The sequence below is a fragment of the Seriola dumerili genome, unplaced genomic scaffold (assembly GCF_002260705.1).
Source record: "Seriola dumerili isolate Sdu_G_001 unplaced genomic scaffold, Sdu_1.0 BDQW01001661.1, whole genome shotgun sequence".
Taxonomy (NCBI): Eukaryota; Metazoa; Chordata; class Actinopteri; order Carangiformes; family Carangidae; genus Seriola; species Seriola dumerili.
The window spans coordinates 273,333-299,486 of record NW_019175916.1 but is presented as its reverse complement, the minus strand read 5'-3'; the positions used below and the strand labels follow the sequence as shown (position 1 = coordinate 299,486).

Genomic DNA, 26,154 nt, shown 5'->3' with positions numbered 1-26,154 from the left:
AAATGTGTCCAAATAAGACCTAATAAGTACAGATAAGACAATTAGGCTCTAAATCCACAAGTCTATTTACTGTATTTGTATTTTCCATTTATTTAAGCATCTGTTCAGTTCGATCAAGGTCTGCTTGTAGTTGAAGGGTAACTCACTAGAGGGCCATATTTCACCACATTTCGGTGTTTGGTCACAGGACCTGAAACACACTCATTTTACAATAAACCCATAAGATATGTTTAAGAGTTCATTGTCAGCAGATATAAGTGTGTTTAAAAGGCATACAGGAGTATATGGTTTAGGTTGTGTCCATGATGATGTCGAACACAGAAAACAGCTTGTGTAGCAGATGATAATTATTTTATGTGGAAACTATGATCTGTGGGTGCATAAAATTAATTTTTACCCCATCAGTTACACTTTTTTATATAGCCTGATTGTACAGGCTACTGGCAATGAACAGCTTACTGTTTATTGAGCTTACTAGTAAATGTATTAGTTAAGAAGCAGATGGCAGGCACCACCCAAAGAGTTTGTATTGTTATTGAAAGATTTTACCACTAAATTAAGTGTCTTGGAAGGGTGTGACCAGTGTCAGAATTTGTCTTTAAGAATATTACTTGTTATGGCTGCACAAAATGTCAGAACTGACAGACCAGTTTCCATGTGACCAATTAATTATGTATCCTGGTTGTTGTGTCAGTATTGCTACCTTCTTGAAAAAGGGTGAGTCAGTGACCAGCCGTATGTCCGGAGAAACTCCTCTTCCTGACAGAATATTGTTGTTCATATTTATCCCCGGTGGGTCCTCTTCCGCGTACATTGTTAGCATCGCTCTCGGGTTTAGTGCAACTTCAAGATGAGTCACAGTGTGTAAATAGAATAATAAGTAGCTGTTACCAATTAGCTGACCAAACGGAGCCACACACATGCATTAAGAGCGCAGTAACATTTTGCTATAATGTTAATTAATTTCGTGCCGGATAAATAGATCAGAAATGTTCATTACATACATATATTTTTACATGAACATAGACCGCGATGTAATATTCAACACAGTGCGTCTGTCATAGAGCGGTGTTAGCAACAACCAATCACTAGCTCTCTTACTGGCACGTGAGGCGAGTTTGACCTATGGTATTGCATCTTCTTCGGAGGGGAAGTATGGTGGCGGCAATGTTATGGAGTTTCCGCTACTCCTCTGCTTTCATGCCATAGGTTAGGGAGCTAGCAAGAGAGCTAAGTTAGCGTCACGCTAGGCCTCCAGTGGACCAGCGGGAGTGCTACCGAGATCAAACACTGCTATTCGGAAGGAGACAAATATCCCTTTATGAATCTGCATGAGAACAGTTAAAATCTCAGAAATATGGTGGTTCTCAAAATTCGAGACCAGGTAAGTGTTCGTTGTGTCAAAAGCAGACCTAAGTTTAAGCTAATGTTGGCTGGCTAGCGTAAGGTAGCTAGCTGCCCCGATTTCAACCATCGCCAGCGGAATGTAATTCGAGTCTCTTAAGCTATTCTCCGAAACGGAAGGGTTTCCTAAAGCGTTTCATGGGAATCTACATATTGAATGGTAACTTTAAGGGTGAAAGTGAAGCATAGTGCTGTCAGATGAATCACATATGGAGTCATGTTTTTGGCGATAATAAGAGCCATCACATTTACACAGACACATGGTCAAGCGGTTATAGAGTTGTAACCAGCTAATGAGCCTGTGTTTATCTCCAGCAATTAGCCAGAGCCTGCGCAAAATGCCACCAGCTATTCACTTGGAAAGTGACCACTTAGCATATTGTGACAAAACAATACAAAGCTGGGCTTATGTTGTCGCTTGCAAGTGATTCAACGATTTAATAATAGACACTAAATCTCTGCAATGTGGATTGAGATGATGACCATAACAACCAAAGTGATCTGTTGATTGTGACATTACTGTGACAACTGGACGTTTGTGACATATATATGTAAACTACCTTAGATGGGGAGGTTTTGTGATAGCTGGGAAATAGGATAAAATGTAAACACTTAATAAATAGTGTAGTATTTTTCAACGGATTCACCTCACTAAATGTTTAATTTTATTTGAATATCACTACCGTTTTGTGGAAGGGGGGCTCTGTCATAAGATTTGTACCCTGTTCTGTTCAGTGATTGTTAATGCTGTGAATGTTAGATTTTGATAAAGCAGGTTAATAACATATAAGTTATGTCCTTGATCACAAGCATTTGTGTGATCAACTGTCTGTTGTAAATACTGCAAATAGATAAGCCGTCTCTGTAAGCTGTTAAGGAAATAGTCATTTAGCAAAATGTATTTATTTCTACTATATAAATACATGCAGGCAAACTGCTGTGTAATGGTTATAATAAATGTTTGAGGTGACTGGCAGTGTGACAGTATTAGACATGTGTCCTCTAACTGTATTAAACACTTGCCACCTACTCATGAAAACGAGAATAGCTTTCTGTTATCATCTAAGAACTGTGTTTTGCACATGCCTGCTATTCTTGTAACATATTATGTACGTGCATGTGTCTTTCATTGTGTGTGTGCTTGAATGATCGTGTGCCTAGGCTCCTGTGAGCCAGTGGAGTTGCCAAAGAGCTGTCTCCATGGTGATGGTATTAACTAGGCTGGCTTGTATGAAGAGAGGAGGTGCACAGTCGTGCAGCTAGAGAAGCATAGAAAATCTCCTACACCAATCATGCAGTACTGAAGAACTGAAAACAACAAAATGCAGATTTGTCCTTCCTTGTAACTGTGGGGGATATTCAGAAATCGTCAAAATGAAACAGTATAAGAAGCACAAGTGCCTGCTTGTTACCCTGAATTAAATCCTCAGTAACTGTAACCTCCATTGCACCCTGCAGATATTCATGGGCATTATAATAAGTGAATGAAAGGCCTGTGCTATGTTTTTAAAATGGGGCTGTAAGCTACTGACTCCCTGAATGGTAATGATCGTTTTTGTCTTGCTTATTCTAAATACTTATTGAACATCAATCCAACTGCTGAAATACATCATGTGGCTCAAATTTGTACAAGGGCAAAACCTATCTTGTCCTTATGGTTTCATCACATGTCAAAAGGAATAATTTTACCCAAGTCGCCATGCATAGTAATATACTATAGTATAGAAGCCTTACAGTACAGCAAAGGGTGAAAGTGTTTTGGCTCCGTGCTTGACTTTAAGTACCTTGTTAGCTACTGAAACCTATGGGGAAGCAGTTCAGTTCAGCTAGTTCTGTTTGATACAGTTTGTAAAGTATGTGGCTCAAACTGTGCCGTGTAAACTACACATTAAGTATTATGAGGTACATGGCTGCACATTAGCTAATTAGCTAGCTGGGCAGCCCGATGGGTTAAATGAGGGATGAGATCTTAATGAACAAATGCACTCAGCATGCTACATCATTCTGAATGTATGTAAAAAGAAATGCAACTCATGGAAATGATTGTATCCAGAGAGCTTGACTGTTCAAATTAAAGATTTTCCTCCTCAGCTTTTTCCACCAAAGGTGTATTGATGGCAGATAAAGGCAATGCAAGATAATACAGTTTTCATTAAGCCAAACGTTGCAGCAGGTGATTTTTAAACTCTGCTGACTCTTGGCACTTTTTGTAACAGGAACCTCCTGCTTCTTTATCTTACATTTTGCACAACATTTGAGTATCACCAAATTTCACAGATGTTACTAGTTGAAACAACTTCTAACTGGTTGCAGCTGTAAGCTCACCACGATGGCTTAATTTGTTTTTTAGAAACTTGACTATAGTCAGGAAAGGGTTAAGTTTTTGTGGAAGCTAGGAATGTTCCATCTGGGTCTTTCATGGGTAACCAGTTGCAGCCTCTGGAAGGGATCCCCTGCCCTCACTGTTCTCCCCATCCATGCCAGCCTCCTCCCACAGGCAGTGGAAAACTGCCTGATCAAACACTCTGCTGGTGTTATGGAGGATCAGATAGGGGAGCACAGCAATTCTGAGCTGGCCAACATGATGCATGAGGGTCCGTTAGCAGACTTAATTATACAGTTTGTGACTGTTTATAGGGGCATTGATTTCAGCATTGGTTTCAGGTAAATGTGATCAATTTTAGAGATGAAACACTGAAAAAAGTTGATGTTATGCTTTTTAGAATGAAACAAGCATATAAGCGATGACAAACTGATTTTCACCCAGCTTGGTATTTTGTGAAGGACCAGGCTGTCCAGAGATGAAATGAAAGATGAACTAGTAATTTTAAATCGACTCTCTTTGGGGCTCAGACTTTTTGTTTATGATGTGGCAAAACTACGCTTTACCAACAAGTGAGTGACCTTTTTTTATTCTGAACAATTTGCAGTGGCAGCTGGAGTTTAATGTTGAAGTTATCACTTTTGGTTGTCATTATTCTTACAGTGAGCACTGCTGAGCGGACTGTTGAGCATTTGTAAGCAACTATATGGATAAGATGCTGTAGACACTGTCAAGTTTTAAGCCTGCTGTGTTGGAGCACTGGTTTCTCAGTCCCAACTCACTCTTTAGGGACATTGCAGGTGTTGTGAGAGAGCTCTGTCTTACAGGAAGTATTGGCAAAACGCTGCAACAGTGTCACAATAAATCACTTAAGCTACCCACACATGGGCAAATATTGCCTTAAATCTTTATGGTTTTAGTTACATGTCTTATAAAACACAGTTACTCTTGGAAATCTTTGATTTTTTTTTAAATTAATGAATGTTCATGCCAAATGGAAATAAGGAAATATATATATATATTTTTCTAAAATACACAGCAGTATTTTCCCTGTGTATACTCCCCTAAGAAGGGTGGAGCCAGCTAAATTAGAAGCCAGGGCAGGAATGGCACAATCTTTAAGAGTCAGACTTCACAAAGAACTTCAACAACTTTCTCCTTTTCTCCAGTTTTATTTTGGAAACCTTGTTTAACTTTTATCATCTTTGCCACCTGTTGTAATAGTGACCGAGATCAGCGGAGGATAGTTTTCTCTTTTTTCTCGTTCTTGTTTTTTGTCAAGATGCAGACCGTCACAGGAGGCTAGTCATGCTAAAGTTTAAAATCTATCTGGACAGAAAGTGAAGATGGGCAGCACATCAGTCATATGGAGTCATTCCTGGACTTGTATTCTTTTAAAGATTGTGGTATTTCTCTCTGTGGCATAGTATGCACATGGCTTTCTGTCTTACCAACAGACTGTAAACACAGAACAGAATTAGAAAGTAGCTTCTCAGCTTTTGTCAGTATTGATCCTGACAGTCCGCCTCCATCAAGTTCTGATTTGTGGAGTCATCATTGTGTTAAAATGCCTCTGTCTCTGCCTTTTTGAAGGATTTTAAACAGGAATATTTAGTGACTTTGTCGCAGCCTAAACATGACTGTTTAATCTCAGTGCAAATGAATCGTGTGTGTATTGTGGTGCTTGATGACGAGGATCCAGAAGTCTCTCTAAGGTCTAAGGTCTCCAAGGTTTGAATGGTTATTGTTTTCTCAAATGTTACCTATACTGTTGGTGTTTCATGTCTGACACCGTCTCTTTCTTTTACAGCCTGCTTTGCTGAAAGCTATTTTCAATGTCGACCCAGATGAAGTACGCTCACTCATATTCAAAAAAGAGGATGTGAATGCACAGGTAATCCCAACAGACTCCCACTAAAGCTGCACCCGTTTTCTCTTATTATTGTTATATATATATTTTTTTAAAAACATCCCAACAACACTGAATTTAAAACCTCCCGTGTATAATTGTCCTTGAAAGGCCTCGTACAACTCTTTCAATTAAGAGTTGCAGAGTATAAAACAGCACCTGGTTGGTTTTTACAGTTCCCACTGCATGATCTGGCTCTACTTATTTTATTGCATTCCTCACAGTTACTGCGGGGGGGTGTGTTTGTTTCAAAATATGGCTGGGTTATACTTGCTTGTATTTCACTGGAAGGCTTCAAATTACTGAATTTATGTTTTAACACCCTTTTTGCCATGAATGGCGACTGTGTGGCTGTCAACATTTAATTGCTATTTCTCCTTTTTCATGCATTCCTGATCTGTTGGGACATAAAAAAATACACTTTTTCTTTAATGTCCCAACAGGTCAGGACAGACCATATTTGCATGTATAAAGTAGAGAAAGAACACAAAGTTAAAGTGTAATGCAAGCTGTTATGTGTCTTTTTAGTCATAGTATTGTTTTTCTCTTCACATTCCTACAGGACAATGAGAAGCGAACTCCACTGCATGCTGCTGCCTATCTCGGAGATGCAGAAATTATAGAGCTGCTGATTCTTTCAGGTATTTTTTTTAGAAGGAGAAATTTATGTAAACAGGCTTTTAAAGTCAGATACAGCCATATTATTGAAGGAGATAGATATGGCCAAACTCATCATATCAATTTGGGAACGTTCCTCGTGATATTTGCATCCACTGAAACCTTAGAGAATCACCTTGGGCAAAGTCATTGTCACCTTTCTACTCCCCGCCATACATGGAGGTCCTGACGTACTTGGTTCTCTTTTCCGGGTACTGGAGGAAGTGGTGAATGATAGCAATGTTACCCTGTCTGACAGCATAATGACATGTTTCAAATGTGAAAATCAGTTGAATATTTATATGCTTATGTGGCCAGATGGTGCATCTGTATTCAATATTGTGAAATAGCTCTACATGCACCCTTTGCAGTCTGCTCTGCAAATGGAGATATTACAAAACAGCACTTCATTGCTGTTGGAAAGGCCTCAGTCATTTTGTTGAAATGCTGCACTAGATGTCATGTAACTGCATGACCTTAAACAGTCTCACAGCCAATGTCCTCTGACTCGTAGGTGCCAGAGTAAATGCCAAAGATAACAAGTGGCTCACTCCTCTGCACCGGGCTGTGGCCTCCTGCAGTGAGGTATGTGAATGTTTCTTTTATTCTCTATCACATATTGTTTTACAAATCAAAACAATACACACCTATATGTGATGACTTCTTGCAGGAGGCTGTCCAGGTTTTGCTGAAACACTCTGCAGACGTAAACGCCCGAGACAAGAACTGGCAGACGCCGCTTCACATCGCTGCAGCCAATAAGGCTGTCCGCTGCGCTGAAGCCCTCGTCCCACAGCTTAGCAATGTGAATGTGTCAGATAGGGCAGGCCGGACTGCGCTGCACCATGCAGCCTTCAGCGGTCATCTGGAGGTAAAATTAAGTCCTAAAGTATTGTTTGATTGTACTCTGTACTGATTGGGCTGTACTCTTAAGAAGTGCTTTAATGCCTTTAGTATTGATTTAGTTGTACCTTAATGGATAGACATTTGAATATCAATCCCCTTAAACAAAACGTGTGCTGACTGTGTGGCTGTACAGTCTGTCCTGTCTTCATTGTGTTTTTAAAACTGTAACCACCTTAATACTATTCATATTGATGAATACAGTATAATTCTCCTCTCAAGAGAGGATGTACCTTGCACACAAAGTTTTTACTCGCAAACTGTTGGTTGGGTGTGTTACCTAGCTGTTACTGAAAGGAAGTGTTTCTGCTTGCCTCATAAATGTGTAAACACATTGGGCATTGTACAATGTTCTGTGCAGAACAACTGAACAATGGCTACATTTTTACCCATTTAAGAAGTGTGAGATGAAACAATCAACATGTCCATATAAACCTGCCACTGTTTAACAGTCATAACCACAGCAATTAGTTAGACAAACATGCAGTCATTAGTCAGCTTTTCTTTTAGAAATAGTTATTTCTCTTCGTCTATCTTTTGTTTTGTTTTGTTCTTTAATACTGTATGTAATGAAAAATATTTTAACAGCAAATTAAGTTACTTTATCTGCAGAATTTGGCGTCCGTTGTGACCTAGTCTTACAGGTTTTACATTCCATTTTAAACAAATAGCTAAGCTCAGCTTTTGCTGTATTAGTGAGTGTATAGTAAAATCGAGGTTGGGTAGGATGATAATAATCCCTTTTGATCTGGGTGTCAGTTGCACAAATCCAAACATTAGGACAAACTGGAGAAGCCACAGCTCAACAAACAATAAAGTTGCTTTCAAATGAACCAGTCATAGCTTTTTTAGAAAAATGAAATAAATTTCTCTCAGATCATCATTTTTTAGACTGACACTGCGAGTTGTCAGTCATAAATTGTGGTCACACAGTCAAGGGCACAATATGTACAGACAGTGCTCGCCGAATCGTGCTTGCATGCAAATAACTCATTGCAATCATATACTTGCATGTAAAGTAGATTAAAGTTTCAATGTTTCATTTAATTATGGGGTAATGCAAATCAATGCATAAAAGACATTCAAAGAACCTTTTGGTTATTTAGCAATATTCCAGTAAAACACACAAGAAATAGCGAGGTGAGGACACACAGTTGTAGCCTATGTTCAACATCATAACATAACCTATGCATATGCTGCAATATGGGCACTGAGTGAAAACTGACAGTTTCATGCTTATGTCTTCTCGTTCTGTTGGTTTACCTGCATTGAGTTTATGCTAAAGGTCAAAAAGTTTTTCCAACCCCCATTTGTTCAGGGATTAAAAAAAAAGAGTTTAAAGCCTTGTGGATGCTCCTAATTCATGAGATTAGACTAAATTGAAAGTAGCTGTACACATGTATGTGGTGTACAGAGCATCAGTAGGATCAGTACGTTAGCCCTATTATTAAGGCATTAAACACCATGGTTTTATGAGTTGCCACATTGACTCAAAGGCAGCAGAATTGGTAGTCTTCAGGTTGCAACTCCTCTTGACATCTTTCCTGATTGCTCTTTTTTCTCTATTGATGTTGTTAGATGGTGAGGCTCTTGCTCTCCAGAGGAGCAAACATCAATGCCTTTGACAAGAAGGACCGACGTGCAATCCACTGGGCAGCCTACATGGGTAATAAATCAACCACATGGATTTCTACATCAAATTACATTCGGAATTCATCTCATATGCTTACTAGAAGTCACCAGGATTTAATTATAGTAGTGTTGTAGTAGTGTTTTTTATTTGTTTTAACTATATGTTTTTTATTTGTTTTAACTATATGTAAAAGCACTAAAAGTAATGCACTCTGAAATTAATACTTTTATTTAACAAAAATACATGCATATATTTTTTTTTGTTAATATGTAATATGTTGATATATTTTAGTTTGAGGCCCTTTAGGAAAGATTGTATATACAGTTGCTGCATGGAACATAAGTGAGAGATGCATATGAAGTTATAACTAACTTACTACAACTAACTACCTACTTATAACTAACTTCAACAAAATATACCAGCAAAGAATCTTTTTAAAATGTTGCCTTTGACGTCAACATTTAGAAAAGAAATTTAACATTCAAGCTTGAAACTGTTATTGTGTTTTGTTGTCTGTACTGTCTGCTGCAATAATGTTGCCCAGTGTAGCCAAATATGACTGTATGAAATATTTGATCATATCTTGATAGCATAGACATGTAATGAAATCATTCTCTTTTTGTCTTCAGGGCACATAGAAGTGGTGAAGCTGCTGGCATCTCATGGGGCCGAGGTGGCCTGCAAAGATAAGAAATCTTACACCCCCCTACATGCGGCAGCCTCCAGTGGAATGATTAGTGTTGTCAAATACCTCCTGGACTTGGGGGTGGATGTAAGTTCCACCCACCTTCATTACACTGTAGACACTGCCAGATCTTATTATCTGATCGAGAGAGATATGTTTTGAATAATGACTCAACAGATTTCTATATTGTGTGCTATAAAAGTAACAGCCCTGTATTAGTACCAATTTGTCCTTTGTGTTTATCTTCCTGTCTAGATCAATGAGCCCAATGCATATGGCAACACACCCCTCCACGTGGCCTGCTACAACGGGCAGGACGTGGTGGTGAACGAGCTCATTGAATGTGGAGCTAATGTCAACCAGGTGAACGAGAAGGGCTTTGCACCTCTCCATTTTACCGCTGCCTCACGCCATGGGGCGCTCTGCCTGGAGCTGCTAGTGTGCAACGGGGCTGATGTCAACATCAAGGTGAATAAAATCCAGAATGTCTCCTCTCACTGTTTTAACACGGATTACTTGGAAAAGGGTTGCACATTGTGAACTAGGAAACTTAAACAGTCTCGTGTGTCACTTGTGTTTGAGTCCAAGTGTAAAGTGGCCGTAAGTAATTGCACTGCAACATAACTGTGCCTTTTTTTCTTCAGGTCAGAAGTAAAGTTTTATAACTTCTCATTGTTTTTTTGGAGCCTGTTGATTGGGCATTATACTTTATAGCTGAAAGCCATAGTAATGACCATTGCTGATACCACTATGCTCTTGCTTGATTCCAGAGTAAAGATGGTAAGACTCCCCTCCACATGACAGCCATCCATGGGAGGTTTTCTAGGTCGCAAGCAATCATCGAGAATGGTGAGCTCCTCTAAAAATTCAGCCTAACTGACGTTATTTCCCTCACTGGACAGCAAAACTGAAACTGCCTCGTAGTGTAACGCTTGCTGAGTGCTTGTTTTTATTCTCTTCTGAAGGTGCTGAAATTGACTGTGAAGATAAAAACGGAAATACACCACTACACATTGCTGCCCGATACGGACACGAGCTCCTCATCAACACTCTCATCACCAACAGAGCTGACACAGCTAAGTAAGTCAGCCTGTTTGCCCTTTTCCAGCAACTGTTCCAACTTTATACAATGTGAAAGAGCTCCATGTTTAAAAACCTTTCCAAAGCTGACAAGTATTGACTGGTATGTAGCTGATATAGATGATTACAGATGATTCTGTACTATTAATAGAGTAAAACCTCAGTTTAGCACCAGTGATACTGGCTAAAGCAATATGATTGTGTCTTTTTTAGACGAGGTGTTCATGGTATGTTCCCGCTGCATTTGGCTGCTCTCAGTGGATTCTCTGACTGCTGCCGAAAGCTCCTGTCCTCAGGTGAGCAAATCTTTATTCAAGTTGTGAGGCTGTCCACAAAACAAAATGATACCAGTCTTGTATTTGAATTGTTACGATACTGCAGTTTAATAAGCCAAAATTCTTGACAAGGTTTTTCATTTTGTTATCCAAAATTTGAACACTTCAAAACATCTGTACTGTAAAATCTCACATACAGTAAGCAGTATATGTAGGATCATGTCCTTTACTCTACGCAGGCTTTGATATTGATACTCCTGATGACTTCGGAAGGACCTGTTTACATGCTGCAGCTGCTGGGGGGTGAGTACAGGAATAGCATCTTTAATATTAATAATTAGCAATAAGTGTTAAGATATAGCTCATGACCTGTAACAAAAATATATTGTAAGTATCGGTACATCATTATATAAATCTCTCTAACCCCCTCAGAAACCTGGAATGTCTCAATCTTCTCCTCAACACGGGTGCAGACTTTAACAGGAAGGACAGTTTTGGCAGGTTTGTAGCATTTACTGGTCGACTTAGATCAAGAGTTTGTCCTCTGCCAGTTTCTGTCAAATTTGAACAGTGAACTGAGCCATGTTTGCTTTTCCAGGACCCCTCTGCACTATGCTGCTGCCAACTGTAACTACCAGTGCCTGTTTGCTCTGGTGGGCTCTGGGGCCAGTGTCAATGACTTAGACGAACGGGGCTGCACTCCGCTCCACTACGCCGCTGCCTCTGACACAGATGGAAAGTCAGTAATACTCTGAAAAATCTCTTTTTTTTTTTGAAGGAGGTGGTGCCTGTGTGGCAGGCGGGTTATGTTTGAGGGTTTTTGGGATGAAAGCTCACTTGCATTATCGGTTATGCTAAGTAACAGTTCAAAGAAGATCTTGTTTCCTTGACGACAGTGTCTGTTGTGTGTGCAGGTGCCTGGAATACTTACTGCGAAATGATGCAAATCCAGGGATCCGGGACAATCAGGGCTATAATGCTGTGCACTACGCCTCGGCGTACGGACATCGCCTCTGTCTGGAGCTGGTGAGAACTTTACTCCAGAGTAAACGACGTATGATAATCAGCGTGTCCATATTTACGTCTTGCTGTATTGCTATGTTTAATGCCTCACTGCTTCCCCCACTCCATTTTACAGATTGCAAGTGAAACACCTCTAGATGTGGTGAGTAGAATTTGTGCTGTCTTCCATGTGTATGTTTGGGATTTTTCATGTATAAAATAGGCCACAACTCACATAGATCAGAGTCATTATATGAGCAGGAAGCTCTAACTTCTGCATTTGGTTTGTTCAGCTAATGGAAACCTCAGGGACAGACATCCTCAATGACTCTGATGTCAGAGCTCCCGTCAGCCCCTTGCACCTTGCTGTGAGTGTATTACCTTTATATTGGCATTGTTCTCGGTCTCAGTTTATTTATGTTAACTTATTCATGGTAAATTAATCTTTCAGGCATACCATGGTCACCACCATGCTATGGAGGTTCTGGTACAGTCTCTGCTGGATCTTGATGTGAGAAACAGCCAAGGGCGCACACCATTAGACCTGGCTGCCTTTAAGGGTCATGTAGAGTGTGTGGATGTCTTAATCAACCAAGGAGCCTCCATCCTTGTCAAAGACTTCACCTTGAAGCGAACCCCCATCCATGCTGCAGGTATGCACCTGGAGTTAGTAGGTCATGAATTTGCCTACATTTGACTCTTCAGACCTAAATACAATATAGTGAGTAATGCTAATGGAGTTTCCTTTCCCTACAGCTACCAATGGTCATTCAGAATGTTTGCGTTTGCTGATTGGAAATGCTGATCTTCAAAGTGCAGTAGATATTCAAGATGGGAATGGACAGTAAGTAAAATGTATTGTGATGTGATTTTTTTCCCCCCACTTATGTTCTAAAGTAATTGCTGACATTATTGTTTCTTATCTCTTAGAACCCCTCTGATGCTGTCGGTCCTGAGTGGACACACAGATTGTGTGTATTCTCTGTTAAATAAGGGAGCCAATGTAGAAGCCAAAGACAAGTGGGGCAGGACGGCCTTGCATAGAGGAGTAAGGGGATGTCATTATTCTTACATACATTTTTTCTCCTTGTGGCAAGTAATAGTCACCTGAACCACATTTGTTTTTGAATCTGGGTGGAGCAGCCCTACAAAGAAACTATAAGCACAAACTTCCCTCTCTTTGTCTTTGGAAGGAACCAACTGAAAAACACAGCTCTTGTCATTCAATTACATCATCATTCAGGGTATAATCAATCATCAGTAAAAACTGCTTTCTGTCTTCAGGCAGTGACCGGTCATGAGGAATGTGTGGAGGCCTTGCTTCAGCACAGCGCTAGCTTCCTGGTGCGAGACTGTAAAGGGCGCACACCGATCCACCTGGCAGCAGCATGTGGACACACTGGGGTACTGGGAGGCCTGCTGCATGCTGCCCAATCAGTGGAAACACTCCCTGTCTTAACAGACAACCAAGGCTACACCCCACTGCACTGGGCCTGCTACAATGGTACAGAGATGAGGCTTTGAAGACCTCTTAAAAAGAAATGCATATAGTTAGGGAAATGTTTGGCAATGTATGCTCTTAAATACAGACATGCGGCCAAGAGAGTTAAATGGAGCGCTTCAGCACTTGTAGATTTAAAATACTCATCCACATTTTATTTTTCATGTTTCGTGCTCGTTCTTTATATTATTCTTTTGTTCAATCTCCTACTGCACCCAAGTTTGAATTTTGACATGTTGATAAGGAAAAATGTTGAAGAGAGCCCCGACTGTGAGCACCCAGAGATGAAGGCTGGTGCAGCTAATGCTTTCTGTATTCTTTCCTGCAGGTCATGATACATGTGTGGAGGTTTTGCTGGAACAGGAGGTTTTTCACAAGGCTGAAGGCAATTCTTTCAGCCCCCTCCACTGTGCTGTGTAAGATCCTCTGCTGTCTTCTGTTTCCATTAGTGTATGCAAGGACAGAACCTTCCACAGAAAAAATAAATGGCACTTTTCTCTTCTTTAGGATCCATGACAACGAAGGTGCAGCCGAGATGCTGATAGACACTCTGGGCCCTGCCATTGTCAATACCAAAGACAGTAAAAACAGGTATACATGCTCATATAAGCAATGTACAACAAGAACTGCAGCTTCAAGAGTTTTGTAACACACCTGATTCTGAGCACCTTTCTTAGGGAATTATTATTTCAAATGAAAAATTAAAAAGTAAAATCTTGTATAGGATTGCTTGATTTAAAAGCCTTGTTCTGATGTTATTTGTGCAGGACCCCCCTGCATGCAGCAGCATTCACTGACCATGTGGAGTGTCTCCAGCTGCTGCTGAGCCACAACGCTCAGGTCAACAGTGTTGACACTGCAGGGAAGACCCCACTCATGATGGCTGCTGAGAATGGCCAGACCAACGCTGTCGGTACGATTGGTTCTCTGCTTTAACCGGCAGACTGGGAAATATCACTGTGGGCGTAATAATCGGCGCAGTATTGAATTAATAAGCAATGTTGCATTGAATTAACTTTAATTCGCTTTTCGTTGTGATGTACCCTCTCACCCTCACTGTTAGAACTGCTGGTGAGCAGTGCAAAAGCAGATCTCACTCTGCAGGATGCTGTGAAGAACACTGCACTTCATCTGGCCTGCAGTAAGGTGTGTATCACCATATGGTGGCACTATTATTACATTCTACCGCAGCAAATATACAGTATGCTCCCTAATACTGACAATCTGTATCTACTATACATTTTGAAGCTACTGTATATGGTTATTTTGACATTCATTGTTCTGTACCTCTTTTCTACAGGGACATGAAACCAGTGCCTTGTTGATATTAGAGAAGATTACAGACAGAAACCTCATAAATGCCACTAACGCCGCCTTACAGACGTATGTATCACTTGTATTATATTATTGTCTTGTCTCTTCCTGTATCTGAGCGATGGAATGATTGGTAGTCTTTGAAGATAGCTGTGTGGATTTGAATTATTATCAGTGATGTAGAACCAACTGAAAAATATGAACCTGTCTGTGGCATATTCATGTTGTAACTTTTCTTTTAAGGCCCCTACACGTGGCTGCAAGAAATGGTCTGACTGTGGTGGTGCAAGAGCTGCTTGCAAAGGGAGCCAGTGTACTTGCAGTTGATGAAAACGGTAAATTCAGAGTAACATTTCTTTTGGTATATACAATCAACTATATATTTTCTCTCTTACAGTACATTCAGAAGTGGAGACAACAAAATCAGAAATTCATGGATACTTAAATGGCTTTACGAATGGCTTTGAGCTCCTTTTTATTTTCCAGTTTAAAATAATTCCACACTTCAAATATTTAAGTTGCTTGTCAAAGTTCTAAAACCTTTGCCTTATGGATAATGTTCCTTTAGGAAAAATGATAGCTGACATATTGGATAAGAATTTGATCAGTTGAAAGCCAATTAAATCACTTGCTATCACCTGCCTGTGTGTCCAATATCCAATACTAATCTTTTAGATCAGCTTGATAAGAAATTCTCAGACTCACTGGTTTAAAGAGGATGTGTTGTATAGTCAGATTTGATATTAATTGAATTTGATAAAGTTCATAGAGCTCCAGCAGTTTTAATCAAGTGAATGACAAACTCCTATGGATACCCTATGTTGTATAGCGCAAAACAGGTAACTAACTGTTATTTATACTCTAGCACTAAAACTAACATCAGTACAAAAATGGTTGATTTAAGCATCTATATGGTTAAAAGGAAAATTCAGTCATGCAGCTGAAAATACACCAAATATTTCAGGTTCTCAGAAGTGAGATTTTGCAGCTTTTCTTGGTCTAACATGAAGCTGTGTATTACTTGTATAAAATGTGTAACACTGGTGCACTGTCATTGTTTCAGGTTATACACCCGCCTTGGCTTGTGCCCCCAACAAAGATGTGGCAGACTGCCTAGCCCTCATCCTGGCCACCATGATGCCTGTGTCCCCCTGCACCCCGGCACCAACCCTCCCTTTCAGTGCCATTAACCACTACACCACCAGCCCCTCCAAGAGTGTCACCTTCGACAGTCTGCCCGTGCTGCGCGGTGAGCACAGCTCCTACTGCAGCTTCAATAACATCAGCCATCACGAGGGCTTCTACAAGGACGAGGAGCTCAATGACTCTGATTCAGAGACGTACTGAGGGACAGGAGGAAGTGATAAATGCATAAACACACACACTGTGTCTTAAAAATCACCCACCGCCAGCTTGGGAGGGCAGAAGAAGAGAATAGCCGCCACAGGAGCCTTAAGAGTCCCCCTGACCAGAGAACAAGAGAGGGAGGAGGTGCAGCAGGCTGGCCCACATTCATCCCGACCTCATCCAGCACCAGGTGTCCTTCCAGCTGATACTGGACCTCAGCTGCTTTACCAACACTGACTTCTTGCGTGCTAAAAACTTTACTTGTTGGGCAGACAGCGACCTTTGTAAGGCAATAACATGCTGAAGAGGGATGGTAGCACTTCACAGAGAGCTAAACGGACAGGGACCAAAAGACATGGACGCATTTTAACCCAGTTTTAACTGTGTACATGAGATGAGAATTTGGGTTGATCAGTTAGCGGGGGGGTAGAAGGAGCCAGTTTTCATTTTGGAAATTTTTGTGAGGCGTTTAAGGTTGATATCCTCACACTACATTCGTCAGACTACACTTGTCCTTCAAGTCTGTAAGTCATACAGGGGGAAAATCATTTATTTTTTGAGATCAAAATTTTAATATAGCCATGTTCATGTCTTAAACTCCTTATCTTCTAGGAAAAAAATCAGATTTTCTGACCTGAGTAATATAAAAACATTTGATATGTGCACCAGGTTATTTTTAAGTTGATCAACCTTACCTTTGTATATTGACCTGTCCATTGCGGTTTAGTCTTTCAAGAATAAATTATTTGTGTACTTTTGGTTCCTATTTATGTGTTTATTTTGTGCCTTCATTAGTTACTGAGAAAAGATGGGTTTGTAGAGGCAGCTGTGAAAGTACAGTGATGCACACTAGGTAAGTAATGATACAACTGTAAGAAGCACTGATCCAATACTGAGGTAGCTGAGGCTCAGCTTTGTGAGGAGAAACACTGTAAACCAATGATAGGACAGCATTTGATTTTCTTCTGTTTGAATGATATTTTTTTGCTCTTATAGTCAATGTTTGTTGACAGGTTTTGCTTGCTTTAACTTCAAAAAAGAAACCACTCAATCCTACCATGATTCAAAACTCCCTTTTCTGTCTGTTGAAAGATCCTTTTAACTGGAAATGTGTACAATACATTTGCTAGCTTCATTAGAATGGAAAAGATTTTTTTTCTTTTCCTTGATTTTTCTTGAAGAGGGATGAAACTAGCATGTATATAGAAATTATGACTGTGAATTCAAAGCTCCAATGAATTCTTTCAGTACTGAGATTGCTGTATATTTTATGAGTAATAAAGAAATGAGTTATTTAATAATGAACACGAGTCTTTATGGAGTATTGCCTTTAATTCTGTTAAAAACATGGCACACATGAAGCAACTTGAGAGTCTGTTTTCAGAGAAGACATTTTGTCACAATAGGAAAATCACATGTAAAATGTGTTGTTTTCAAAACTTTTTCTAATGGTATCTTGAGTGATGTTAACAATTTGACATTATCTATGAGACTTAATTTAAACCTACACTTGATTATTCTCTATAAAATGTTATAAATGTGTTTTTTTTGTTTTGTAAATTCTATGTTGTGTTTGCAGCTTTGGCCAGGGCACTCCTGTGGAGGAGATTGATTATTTATAATAAGTCAGTAGTAGAATTTGCAGAGTAGTATCTGTTTTTTTGGATGCAGTTAATGTTAGTCGTGCTACATCCACCGAACTTTTCTTAGTTACTTCACTTCGTGGTGTAGGAATGTTTTTCACAACCTATGACAAGTGATGCACTGATCAGACTTCTTTGAAAACAGCAATTATTGAAACACTATAATGATCCAGGTTTATCTAAAGCAGCATTAAAATCTCGAAACCTGTCACCGTTATTAGTTAATTGGCTATTTCAAAAATGTATTAATCAATTTCAATATTATATATTTAATATAGAGCTGAGTTGATTATTTGATTATTCAATTAGTCAATTGAAATTTATTGAAAATTAATCTAAACAATTTTCATTATTGTTATTTTTTAAGCAAAAATGAAGAAAAGTGTTCCAGCCTCTAAACTAAATATTCAATTGTTTTCTTGCTCTTCTATGATGGTAAATTGATTAGTGTTTTGGGGGTTTGTATTGCTGGTTGCACAAAATTTCACTTTGGAATAGAAGAAACTAATATGAACATTTTCAGTATTCATGGACATTTTATACATTATACAATTAATTAATATATAAAAAAAATCCAATCGAGAGATGAATCAATAATGAAAATAATCATTAGTTGCAGCCTTGATTTTGTAATTTAATCAGGTTGATATCGTAATATTTAAATAAAAGTCAGAATTATACAATAAGTGTAATGATGTTTCAAAAAATCCTTCAAGATGTAAGATTATTTTAAAGTTTGACTTTTTAACTTGATTTAAAATGATGTGTTGAGAACAGCTGCCAATACGTTCAGTCATTGTAGCGCTACAGTAAATCAGCCTATGAGAGATCGTGTAATGATTTTTTTTGACGTAACGAACCGTGGCTCCTGTGATTGGCTTGCATATCGGAAGTGGTAGAATCGGGGCGGGTTCAAGGGGGAGGATGGTAAAAAACACCAGCCAGTGACCTGTCCGTGTAGGTGGTAGTTGAAGCAGTTTCTGACAGTTTGGCCTCACTAGTTGCTCTCCAGGTACAAAATAGAGCCATGGAAGAAGTGACAGGAGCTCAGCTGATTGCTGAGTCTCTCAAAGCTCAGGTAAGACCGTTAAATAAACATGAACATTGCGAAGATTTCTGAAGTATCTAACCCACACGTTAACTTACCAGCTGTGTCTGTATTGAACAATGTTACCACACCAAAAACTGTGTCAAGGTTCATGTGCCGCGCTGCCAAGTTTAATAAACTTTTAATACGGTAAAATACAGTTTATTTACATTTACAATCACACGTCTTCATGAAACTTGTATATTTTAGTGTTGGGTTTTTTTTAAATTGGCATTTTACCTCCCTTGCAGAAAGTGGAGTACATGTTTGGGATAGTTGGTGTCCCTGTCATTGAAGTGGCCATGGCTGCTCAGGCTGCAGGGATCAAATATGTGGGAATGCGCAACGAACAAGCGGTAAAATATTTATTATTCTGTTGCACTGCTGTTTACCTGCTGTTGTAATGCATAGATTTTACTGTATTCAAATCAAATCTGTCACACAACAGGCATGCTATGCAGCCTCTGCCACTGGATACCTAACTGGGAGGTAAGACTCTGACTTCCTGAAGAGAATAATATGAGCCCAGATCAGTTTATTTTTCTTACTTGTTGCTGTCTCCTGTGGTTATCTGTATCCAGACCAGGTGCCTGCCTGGTGGTGTCTGGACCTGGACTGATTCATGCTCTGGGTGGAATGGCCAATGCTAACATGAACTGCTGGTATGAAAACTGATGTGGATTTGTTTTTTTTTACATTTTAACCATAGCATCTGTGGCCATATAGATGAAACACTACTTGTTGACTGTGCACAGGCCTGTGGTTGTAATTGGAGGGTCCTCAGATCGAAACCAGGAAACAGCAGGGGCCTTTCAGGAGTTTCCTCAGGTAAAGCATGCCTTCATGTGGATTTTTTTCCCTGTTGACGCTTCATTAAATTGATACTGTTTTTCATTTGGCGTTAGGTGGAAGCATGTCGCCTTTACAGCAAGTTCTCTGCCAGACCCAGCAGCCTGGAAGCCATTCCCGCAGTGATAGAGAAGGTAACATCTCAACCGATAGATAGATAGATAGATAGATAGATAGATAGATAGATAGACACTGTCTGTCTTTTTCCTTTTAGTACACCTCACTAATGTACCTGACAGACTCAGTCAGACATTTTGTGCAGTTTGATGATATAAAAAAAGAAAAAGTGGTTTAAAGTTTTATTGTGTGTTTGGTTGCTTGCAGGCAGTTCGTACAAGCTTGTATGGCCGTCCCGGTGCTTGTTACGTTGACATTGCAGGAGACATGGTCAATGCCAAAGTGGACAGGAGCAAAGTCAGGTTTGCTGTCATTTACACGTTTTAAAGATAGGTTTTAAAGATTATTTTCTGTGAGGCATCACCTCTGTGGTTACAAGTGTAAAGACACTGAGAGAAGTATTTTTCTCTTGTAGAGTTGTATCCTGTTGTCCAGCTCCCCCAGTGAGTTTAGCTGACCACGGTGCAATCACTGAGACCATTTCTGTCTTGAAAGCAGCTAAAAGACCCTTGGTCATCATTGGCAAAGGTAACATCAAAATAAAGATTTGTAATATCTCTTGGAATTATCACATTGGATGAGCTAGAAACTTACACTTTCCTCCATTACTGGTGAACAGAGTATCATTGAATAAGTTATGATGATATATGAGTATTGTTGTGCCCAACAGGAGCAGCCTATGGCCGAGCAGAAATCGTTCTTAGGGAGTTTGTGGAAATGAGCGGCTTGCCGTTCCTGCCAACCCCCATGGGGAAAGGAGTGCTGCCCGATGATCACCCCAACTGTGTGGCTGCTGCTCGCTCTAGGTGAGACAATCTTTCACTAAAAGAATGTGCAGGAATGAAAAGAGAGAGCATATTTATTAAGAACAAATATATATATATATATATATATATATATATATATATATATCAAAAACTTTGGATTATGTACTGAGATAGATGATCCATATTACATTACATTGCATTCATTTGGCAGACACTTTTGTCCAAAGGGACTTACAATAAGTCAAAAGGAGCAAGAGCTAAATGTTATCAAAAATTGGATTGGAGCTGCAACTCTCCCAGATAAACAGCTAAAAGTATGTAGAGTTACATGGCAAGTGCTTCTATATAAATACTCTAAAACAAAATCCACAAAGTATACTTTTAGAAAAGCCAGGTTTCTCCACAAAAGTGGGTTTCATTGCCCTTAGCTATGAAATAAGTCAAAGAGCATTGTATCTGTGTCAGGTATATGTGTCAACGTTTTAAAGTTGCTGATACAACACTTTGTCACTGAGAGACAGAGAGTAAGATCTGTCTCATCTAATGGCTATAGAAGAAAGAAATGTGAGAATATAAATGCATCATAATTGTTGTTTTTTATGATGAGATGTAAAGTTTATGTAATTCCTGATTACTCACTTCTTATATTAAATATATATGAGTAAAGTTTTATTTAAGATCATTTCACAATGTATACAGTTTGTTTTTGATTGTCTCTTTCCACCTCGACCTAAATGTCATCCCCCCTCCCTCCTCTGTTGTTTCCGTTATCAAGAGCTCTTCTCCAGGCTGATGTCGTGCTTCTGCTTGGAGCCAGGCTCAACTGGATTCTGCATTTTGGTCTACCACCTCGATTTGACCCTGATGTCAAAGTAATCCAGGTATGTAAATGAGCAGGTTAAATATTTTTTTGATTTGTGTACAATCAGTGCTGCATTTGAGACCTTCTAAAATAATATTCAGGATACCTTACTGCTTTAAAGCTAATGCTCTATTAATTTACCGGTGCTGCAAATGCTGTGCTACAATAACACAACACAGTTGCGCTCTGTGTGCAGGTTGACCTTTGTGCTGAGGAGATGGGGAACAATGTGAGGCCCGCTGTTGCTCTCCTGGGGGACATCATTGCTATTGTCACTCAGGTACATTAAGTGCAACTCAGTCAGACTCAGCACACAAACTCTCACATCTTTGATGCATCTCTCTCTTTGTGGTCTTTGTCCTGAGATCCTGATGTGTTTTAAAGATGTAAAGATGTCTTTGATTCACTGTATTGTTTTTTCTTCCTTCAGCTCCTGACGTGTGTCCGTCAAGATGGTTGGAAATATCCCTCTGATACAGAGTGGTGGAACTCACTCAAGGACAAAATTGCAGCTAATGCAAAAATATCAAAGGTGGGTTTAGACTCATTTATAAAAAGCTGATGACATTAATTTAATAGCCAGGTATTTCATGTATTCCATTTAGATATTGTTATTATTTATGCAGTTTCACAAGATTTTTGCTGTTTGTCTCCCCAGGCACTCGCTCTGCAGTCAACGTTGCCCATGAACTACTACACAGTGTTTCACCATGTCTCCCAGCTGCTGCCACATGACTGCATCATTGTCAGCGAGGGAGCAAACACCATGGACATAGGCCGCACTATGTTGAACAACTACCTACCTCGACACAGGCAAGGCAGTCTCATTGAAACACAACTGTGAAAACGCATATTCCATAGCGATTAGAAAGGAGTGTGAAATAACAGAGGCCTCATACAGTGACTATGTTGCGGGAAGGAGTAACAAATCAAGTAGTTTTCCAAATGCACCTCGAAAGGATGAGTGACCCGATCTTACTGTGTAAATGTTTAAGCCCCTCTCATCCTCTTGGGAGATTTTTCTTTAGCCCTTTCTGTGCAAATTTTACATACTAACAAATCTTCAGGTATATGCAGTTCATACAAAACACAGCAAATGTACATTTTCACACTGAAGCAATATAAATATAGTCACTGTTGACAAGTAGTTTACTGTATTAGAGTGGTATTTAACTAAGTCTTTAAGCCTCTGCACATTTTTTGTAGTCTGTGGTTAGCTAATCCTGATGATGTGCAGGTTGGATGCAGGCACATTCGGAACAATGGGAGTAGGCCTTGGTTTTGCGATAGCGGCAGCTGCTGTGGAGAGGAGCGAGAATAAAGGCCGGAGGGTTGTCTGTGTGGAAGGAGACAGTGCCTTTGGATTTTCTGGCATGGAGGTTGAGACCATGTGCAGGTGGGTTTGCTTACCCCCTCTCTATGCAGTGTATTTGATTCAGCCTCCTAGTACAACTTGATTTCACAATCTTCTTGTTATTCTCATAGGTATAATCTACCTGTGGTCATTATTGTGGTCAATAATAATGGTATATACAGCGGAGTGGATCCTGAAACATGGAAAGAAATGGCAAAAATGGGAGATCTGACCTCTATGTGAGTCAAGTGATCATAATACAGTACGTTCACTATGATGGTTTCCTCCATGTTATCAGCTCTGACGTAATGAGAGGTATCTCATGTTGCTTGTCAGTGCCCCTCCTGTGACCCTCCTACCTGAGGCACGCTATGATGAGATTATGACAGCGTTTGGAGGTCGGGGCTTCCTGGTGAGGACGGTGGAGGAGCTGTGCAACGCCTTACAGCTTAGCTTGACTGACTGGGAGAGACCGAGTCTCCTCAACGTTCTTATCGACCCTTCCTCCGACAGAAAACAGCAGGTAACTGTCATCTTCATCTTCATCTTTTGTTATGAAGTCAGATTTAGTCGTGCATCTGAATGGGTTCTTCAGCTGTAATGACAGGCCGGATATCTTAGCATCTATACTGTGGAAATGACACGCCCCCTGGTGGTCGAGGATGTTACTGATGCTGCACTGCTACTTTTCACCTGATTAAAACACTGTTGTCAAATTGGGCTTTCTCCAAAATTCTCATTGCCCCAATCAAGGTGGCTAGGACTTTACCTGTCAAAGGTGAAATTAGACATGCTACTTAGGTCAGTTAAGAGATGGCACCTCCTGGGACAAACGTTGAGGACTAGCTTCAGAACCAGGATTACAGAGTCAAGATGTTGGCGTTGGTTATGGCGATTGAGATCTTAAGTCTTGTCTCATGCCAATATTTTATCCCTTTGCAGCCGAGTGCTCTCGCCGACTTGATGTGATGCTAATGAGCACTTCAGACATGTGAGAGTGTGCATAACCAAAGACTGTACGTTAGGAGGGGTGGACATTTGGATTCAGGCCCTGTTTCATTTTATCTGGAAGTAAGACAGACAGAAGATGCACGATGAGTGACACTGACAGTCGCAGCTGTAAAGCCAAGAGTGATTAAAAGTGGAAGCGTTTGAGTTGATGATTAGTGCAGAGCAACGAAACAGTTTGGTGTTTACTTGTCTTTTTCTCATCCTCATACTGTTACGTGACTGACATGCCTTACTGAACAGTAATCCAAATGCTCCAGGTGCACTGCAGAACTGTTGTATTCCCCTCACAATCCCTGCACCTCACACCAACCTGACCTTTCTATTTCAGGGTCCCCATAATTAGAAAGCATGGCCCTCTGTGTTTATGTTGAATGTATCCACGCAACCCTTCACAGACATGTTTTAAGGTTGTATTGAGGGCCGTATCCATGGTGCTGAACCCCATGGTGCTGAACCCCATGGTTGTGCACTCTGTGGCCAGCAGAAAGACCCCCTCCCTTATTTGACGTGTGCTGCCGTCATTGTTTGTCTCCTGACTGTTATTCACTTCAGTTGGAATTAAGGTTGAGTCTTAGATAATAGTTGAAGACAAAATATTCTTTGTTCCTTCACAACTACATTTCTGAATTTGGAGGTCAAATGGATACCAGCATTCGTCTAGGCCACAAAAGGCCCTTTACATAATTATAATGGCTCTATCATCTATGGCAGTTTAATACAATGCTGTGTTGTCTGTATTTGCAGGAGTTTCCTTGGCTCACACGCTCCAACTTATAGAGAGAGAAGTGCTTCCTCCTTTATCCAGAACATTATCAGAACAGCAGCATTTTCCTCAGGACACTGAAACTGGGAAAATATGAGGTTGTTTTTGTTTTTTGTGATTGTTTCTGTGAAATAACTGAATATTTTTATTGATTCCTACAACTCAGTAGTGATACATTTTACTAAATAATACCACAATAAAGTTTTTTACACATTATACAATGAACTTTATTTCTTCTTTATTTCTTCTTCTGTCAAGTCAGTCAGTTCTTACGTATGGCTGTAACTATTACTCTAATGATTAATGTCGTGATTAATTGTTTGACCTAGAAAATGTAAAAAAAACCTATGAAGTATACCTTCACATTTACCTAATGCCCAGTGTGACATTTTAAGATTGCTTGCTCTGTCTGACAAAAGTCCAGAACTCAAAGATATTCAGTTTACAATGATATTAAAAAAAAGGACAAATTGCATCTGAAAACAGAACCACAGACAGAATTTTCTGCTTACTAAAATGACTCAAGTGATTCATCGATTATCAAAATTGTTGTCAATAGTTAATAGATTTTCCGTCAATCAACGTATCAATCAATCAACTTATCATTTCAGCTCTACTCCCACATAATAAATGTAGTAGGTAAAGTGATTGTACTGTATATGGCTTATCAAACCTGTCATCCAAAATGATCCAGTGCAAACACAAATGCAAATGATGGGAAAGTGAAATCACATTTTATATCCACTTGGTGTTGAAATCCATTTTTTTTTTTAAGTTTCTAAATTTGCATTTGCATTTAGATAAATTCACACTCTCCTTTAATCTCACACCTTGTCAGGGACATCTTTAAACAAACAGAAGTGACCATCTTATGCAATATCTACTTTTTTTTTTTATTTCAGTGCAGTGACATCTTTGCAAAAATGATTGAGTGCGATCAGTTTCATTAGATACATGTTTGTGTATCAGTATATGGCTTCATCACTCACTCAGTCTCTTGCAGACCCAAATGATGCATCTTTTTCATTTGTGCATGAGTAGTAGATAATTTCCATATCATTACAGATGAAGTGCTCTTGAGAGGTAATGTTGTCTGGATTTCCAGTTGTTTTTTTGTTTGTTCTTTTTACAGCTCTCACATCCCCCAAAGAGCCTCTTTGGAAATGCAGACACTTAATTTTGTGGGACAGACTGGGCAATAAAACCAATCTGTCCTGGCCTAAATGGATACCATGATGCACGGTGGGATGCACACTGCATACAGAAAGATGTAGGAATCTATATAGACACACAGAAGATTGATACACTTAGGAAAGTTGTCACATGATGCACAAATGCACTTTTACACCTTCAGGCAGCATCCTATTTGAATCTCTTGCAGAAAAACCCACTGTGGGTTAGTCTTGTCTCCCTGTGAGAGGAGTGGAAACAACAAAAGGCACCCCCCTGCAGTTGTAGAGATCTAATATTGGCACCCGAAGCAGCTGGCGGGCTGTCTCCTGTAATTTTAGCGCACACTGATGCGGAGGAAAGATTTAATGGGCATTGGTCGGCGTACCCTCTTCTGAGGGCGTAAAGGAGACAGAGCAGAGCGAGCAGAGAGGGAGGGGAGAGGACAGTGAGGAGAGAGGGAGAGAGAAAGGCAGCGTGTGAGCGCTGCTGTGGCTC

The 26,154-nt window shown here is 39.9% G+C and overlaps 2 protein-coding genes across 2 annotated transcripts; both read left to right on the top strand.

Annotated features, from left to right (window-relative positions):
* The first annotated feature begins 1,233 nt into the window (after nucleotides 1-1,233).
* ankrd28 (ankyrin repeat domain 28) lies at nucleotides 1,234-17,183 on the top strand. Its single transcript, XM_022768463.1, has 28 exons — nucleotides 1,234-1,384; nucleotides 5,538-5,621; nucleotides 6,199-6,277; nucleotides 6,808-6,878; nucleotides 6,964-7,164; nucleotides 8,775-8,862; nucleotides 9,459-9,601; nucleotides 9,770-9,982; nucleotides 10,285-10,363; nucleotides 10,480-10,594; nucleotides 10,808-10,890; nucleotides 11,109-11,172; nucleotides 11,302-11,370; nucleotides 11,468-11,608; nucleotides 11,784-11,895; nucleotides 12,008-12,034; nucleotides 12,165-12,239; nucleotides 12,323-12,524; nucleotides 12,628-12,715; nucleotides 12,802-12,919; nucleotides 13,156-13,375; nucleotides 13,701-13,788; nucleotides 13,880-13,963; nucleotides 14,140-14,285; nucleotides 14,436-14,518; nucleotides 14,673-14,755; nucleotides 14,930-15,021; nucleotides 15,750-17,183. The coding sequence occupies exons 1-28, from the start codon at nucleotides 1,358-1,360 to the stop codon at nucleotides 16,031-16,033; spliced, it is 3,159 nt and encodes a 1,052-aa protein (XP_022624184.1). The 5' UTR covers nucleotides 1,234-1,357; the 3' UTR covers nucleotides 16,034-17,183.
* Nucleotides 17,184-18,610: 1,427 nt separating this feature from the next.
* On the top strand, nucleotides 18,611-24,688 carry hacl1 (2-hydroxyacyl-CoA lyase 1). The gene is made up of 17 exons (XM_022768469.1): nucleotides 18,611-18,754; nucleotides 19,015-19,119; nucleotides 19,212-19,252; nucleotides 19,345-19,425; nucleotides 19,519-19,591; nucleotides 19,669-19,746; nucleotides 19,937-20,031; nucleotides 20,145-20,257; nucleotides 20,400-20,535; nucleotides 21,272-21,377; nucleotides 21,555-21,638; nucleotides 21,789-21,890; nucleotides 22,017-22,171; nucleotides 22,596-22,754; nucleotides 22,844-22,951; nucleotides 23,049-23,235; nucleotides 24,468-24,688. Exons 1-17 carry the CDS (start codon nucleotides 18,704-18,706, stop codon nucleotides 24,498-24,500), a joined length of 1,707 nt encoding a protein of 568 aa, XP_022624190.1. The 5' UTR covers nucleotides 18,611-18,703; the 3' UTR covers nucleotides 24,501-24,688.
* The last annotated feature ends 1,466 nt before the right edge of the window (nucleotides 24,689-26,154 follow it).

Coding starts and splice junctions, on each gene's coding strand:
- hacl1 (XM_022768469.1), top strand. CDS start 18,704: ATGGAAGAAGTGACAGGAGCTCAGCTGATTGCTGAGTCTCTCAAAGCT. Junction 19,426..19,518: donor AATGCTAACATGAACTGCTG/GTATGAAAACTG, acceptor GACTGTGCACAG/GCCTGTGGTTGTAATTGGAG. Junction 22,172..22,595: donor AACTACCTACCTCGACACAG/GCAAGGCAGTCT, acceptor GATGATGTGCAG/GTTGGATGCAGGCACATTCG.
- ankrd28 (XM_022768463.1), top strand. CDS start 1,358: ATGGTGGTTCTCAAAATTCGAGACCAG. Junction 10,595..10,807: donor AACAGAGCTGACACAGCTAA/GTAAGTCAGCCT, acceptor TGTCTTTTTTAG/ACGAGGTGTTCATGGTATGT. Junction 11,173..11,301: donor CATGCTGCAGCTGCTGGGGG/GTGAGTACAGGA, acceptor TAACCCCCTCAG/AAACCTGGAATGTCTCAATC.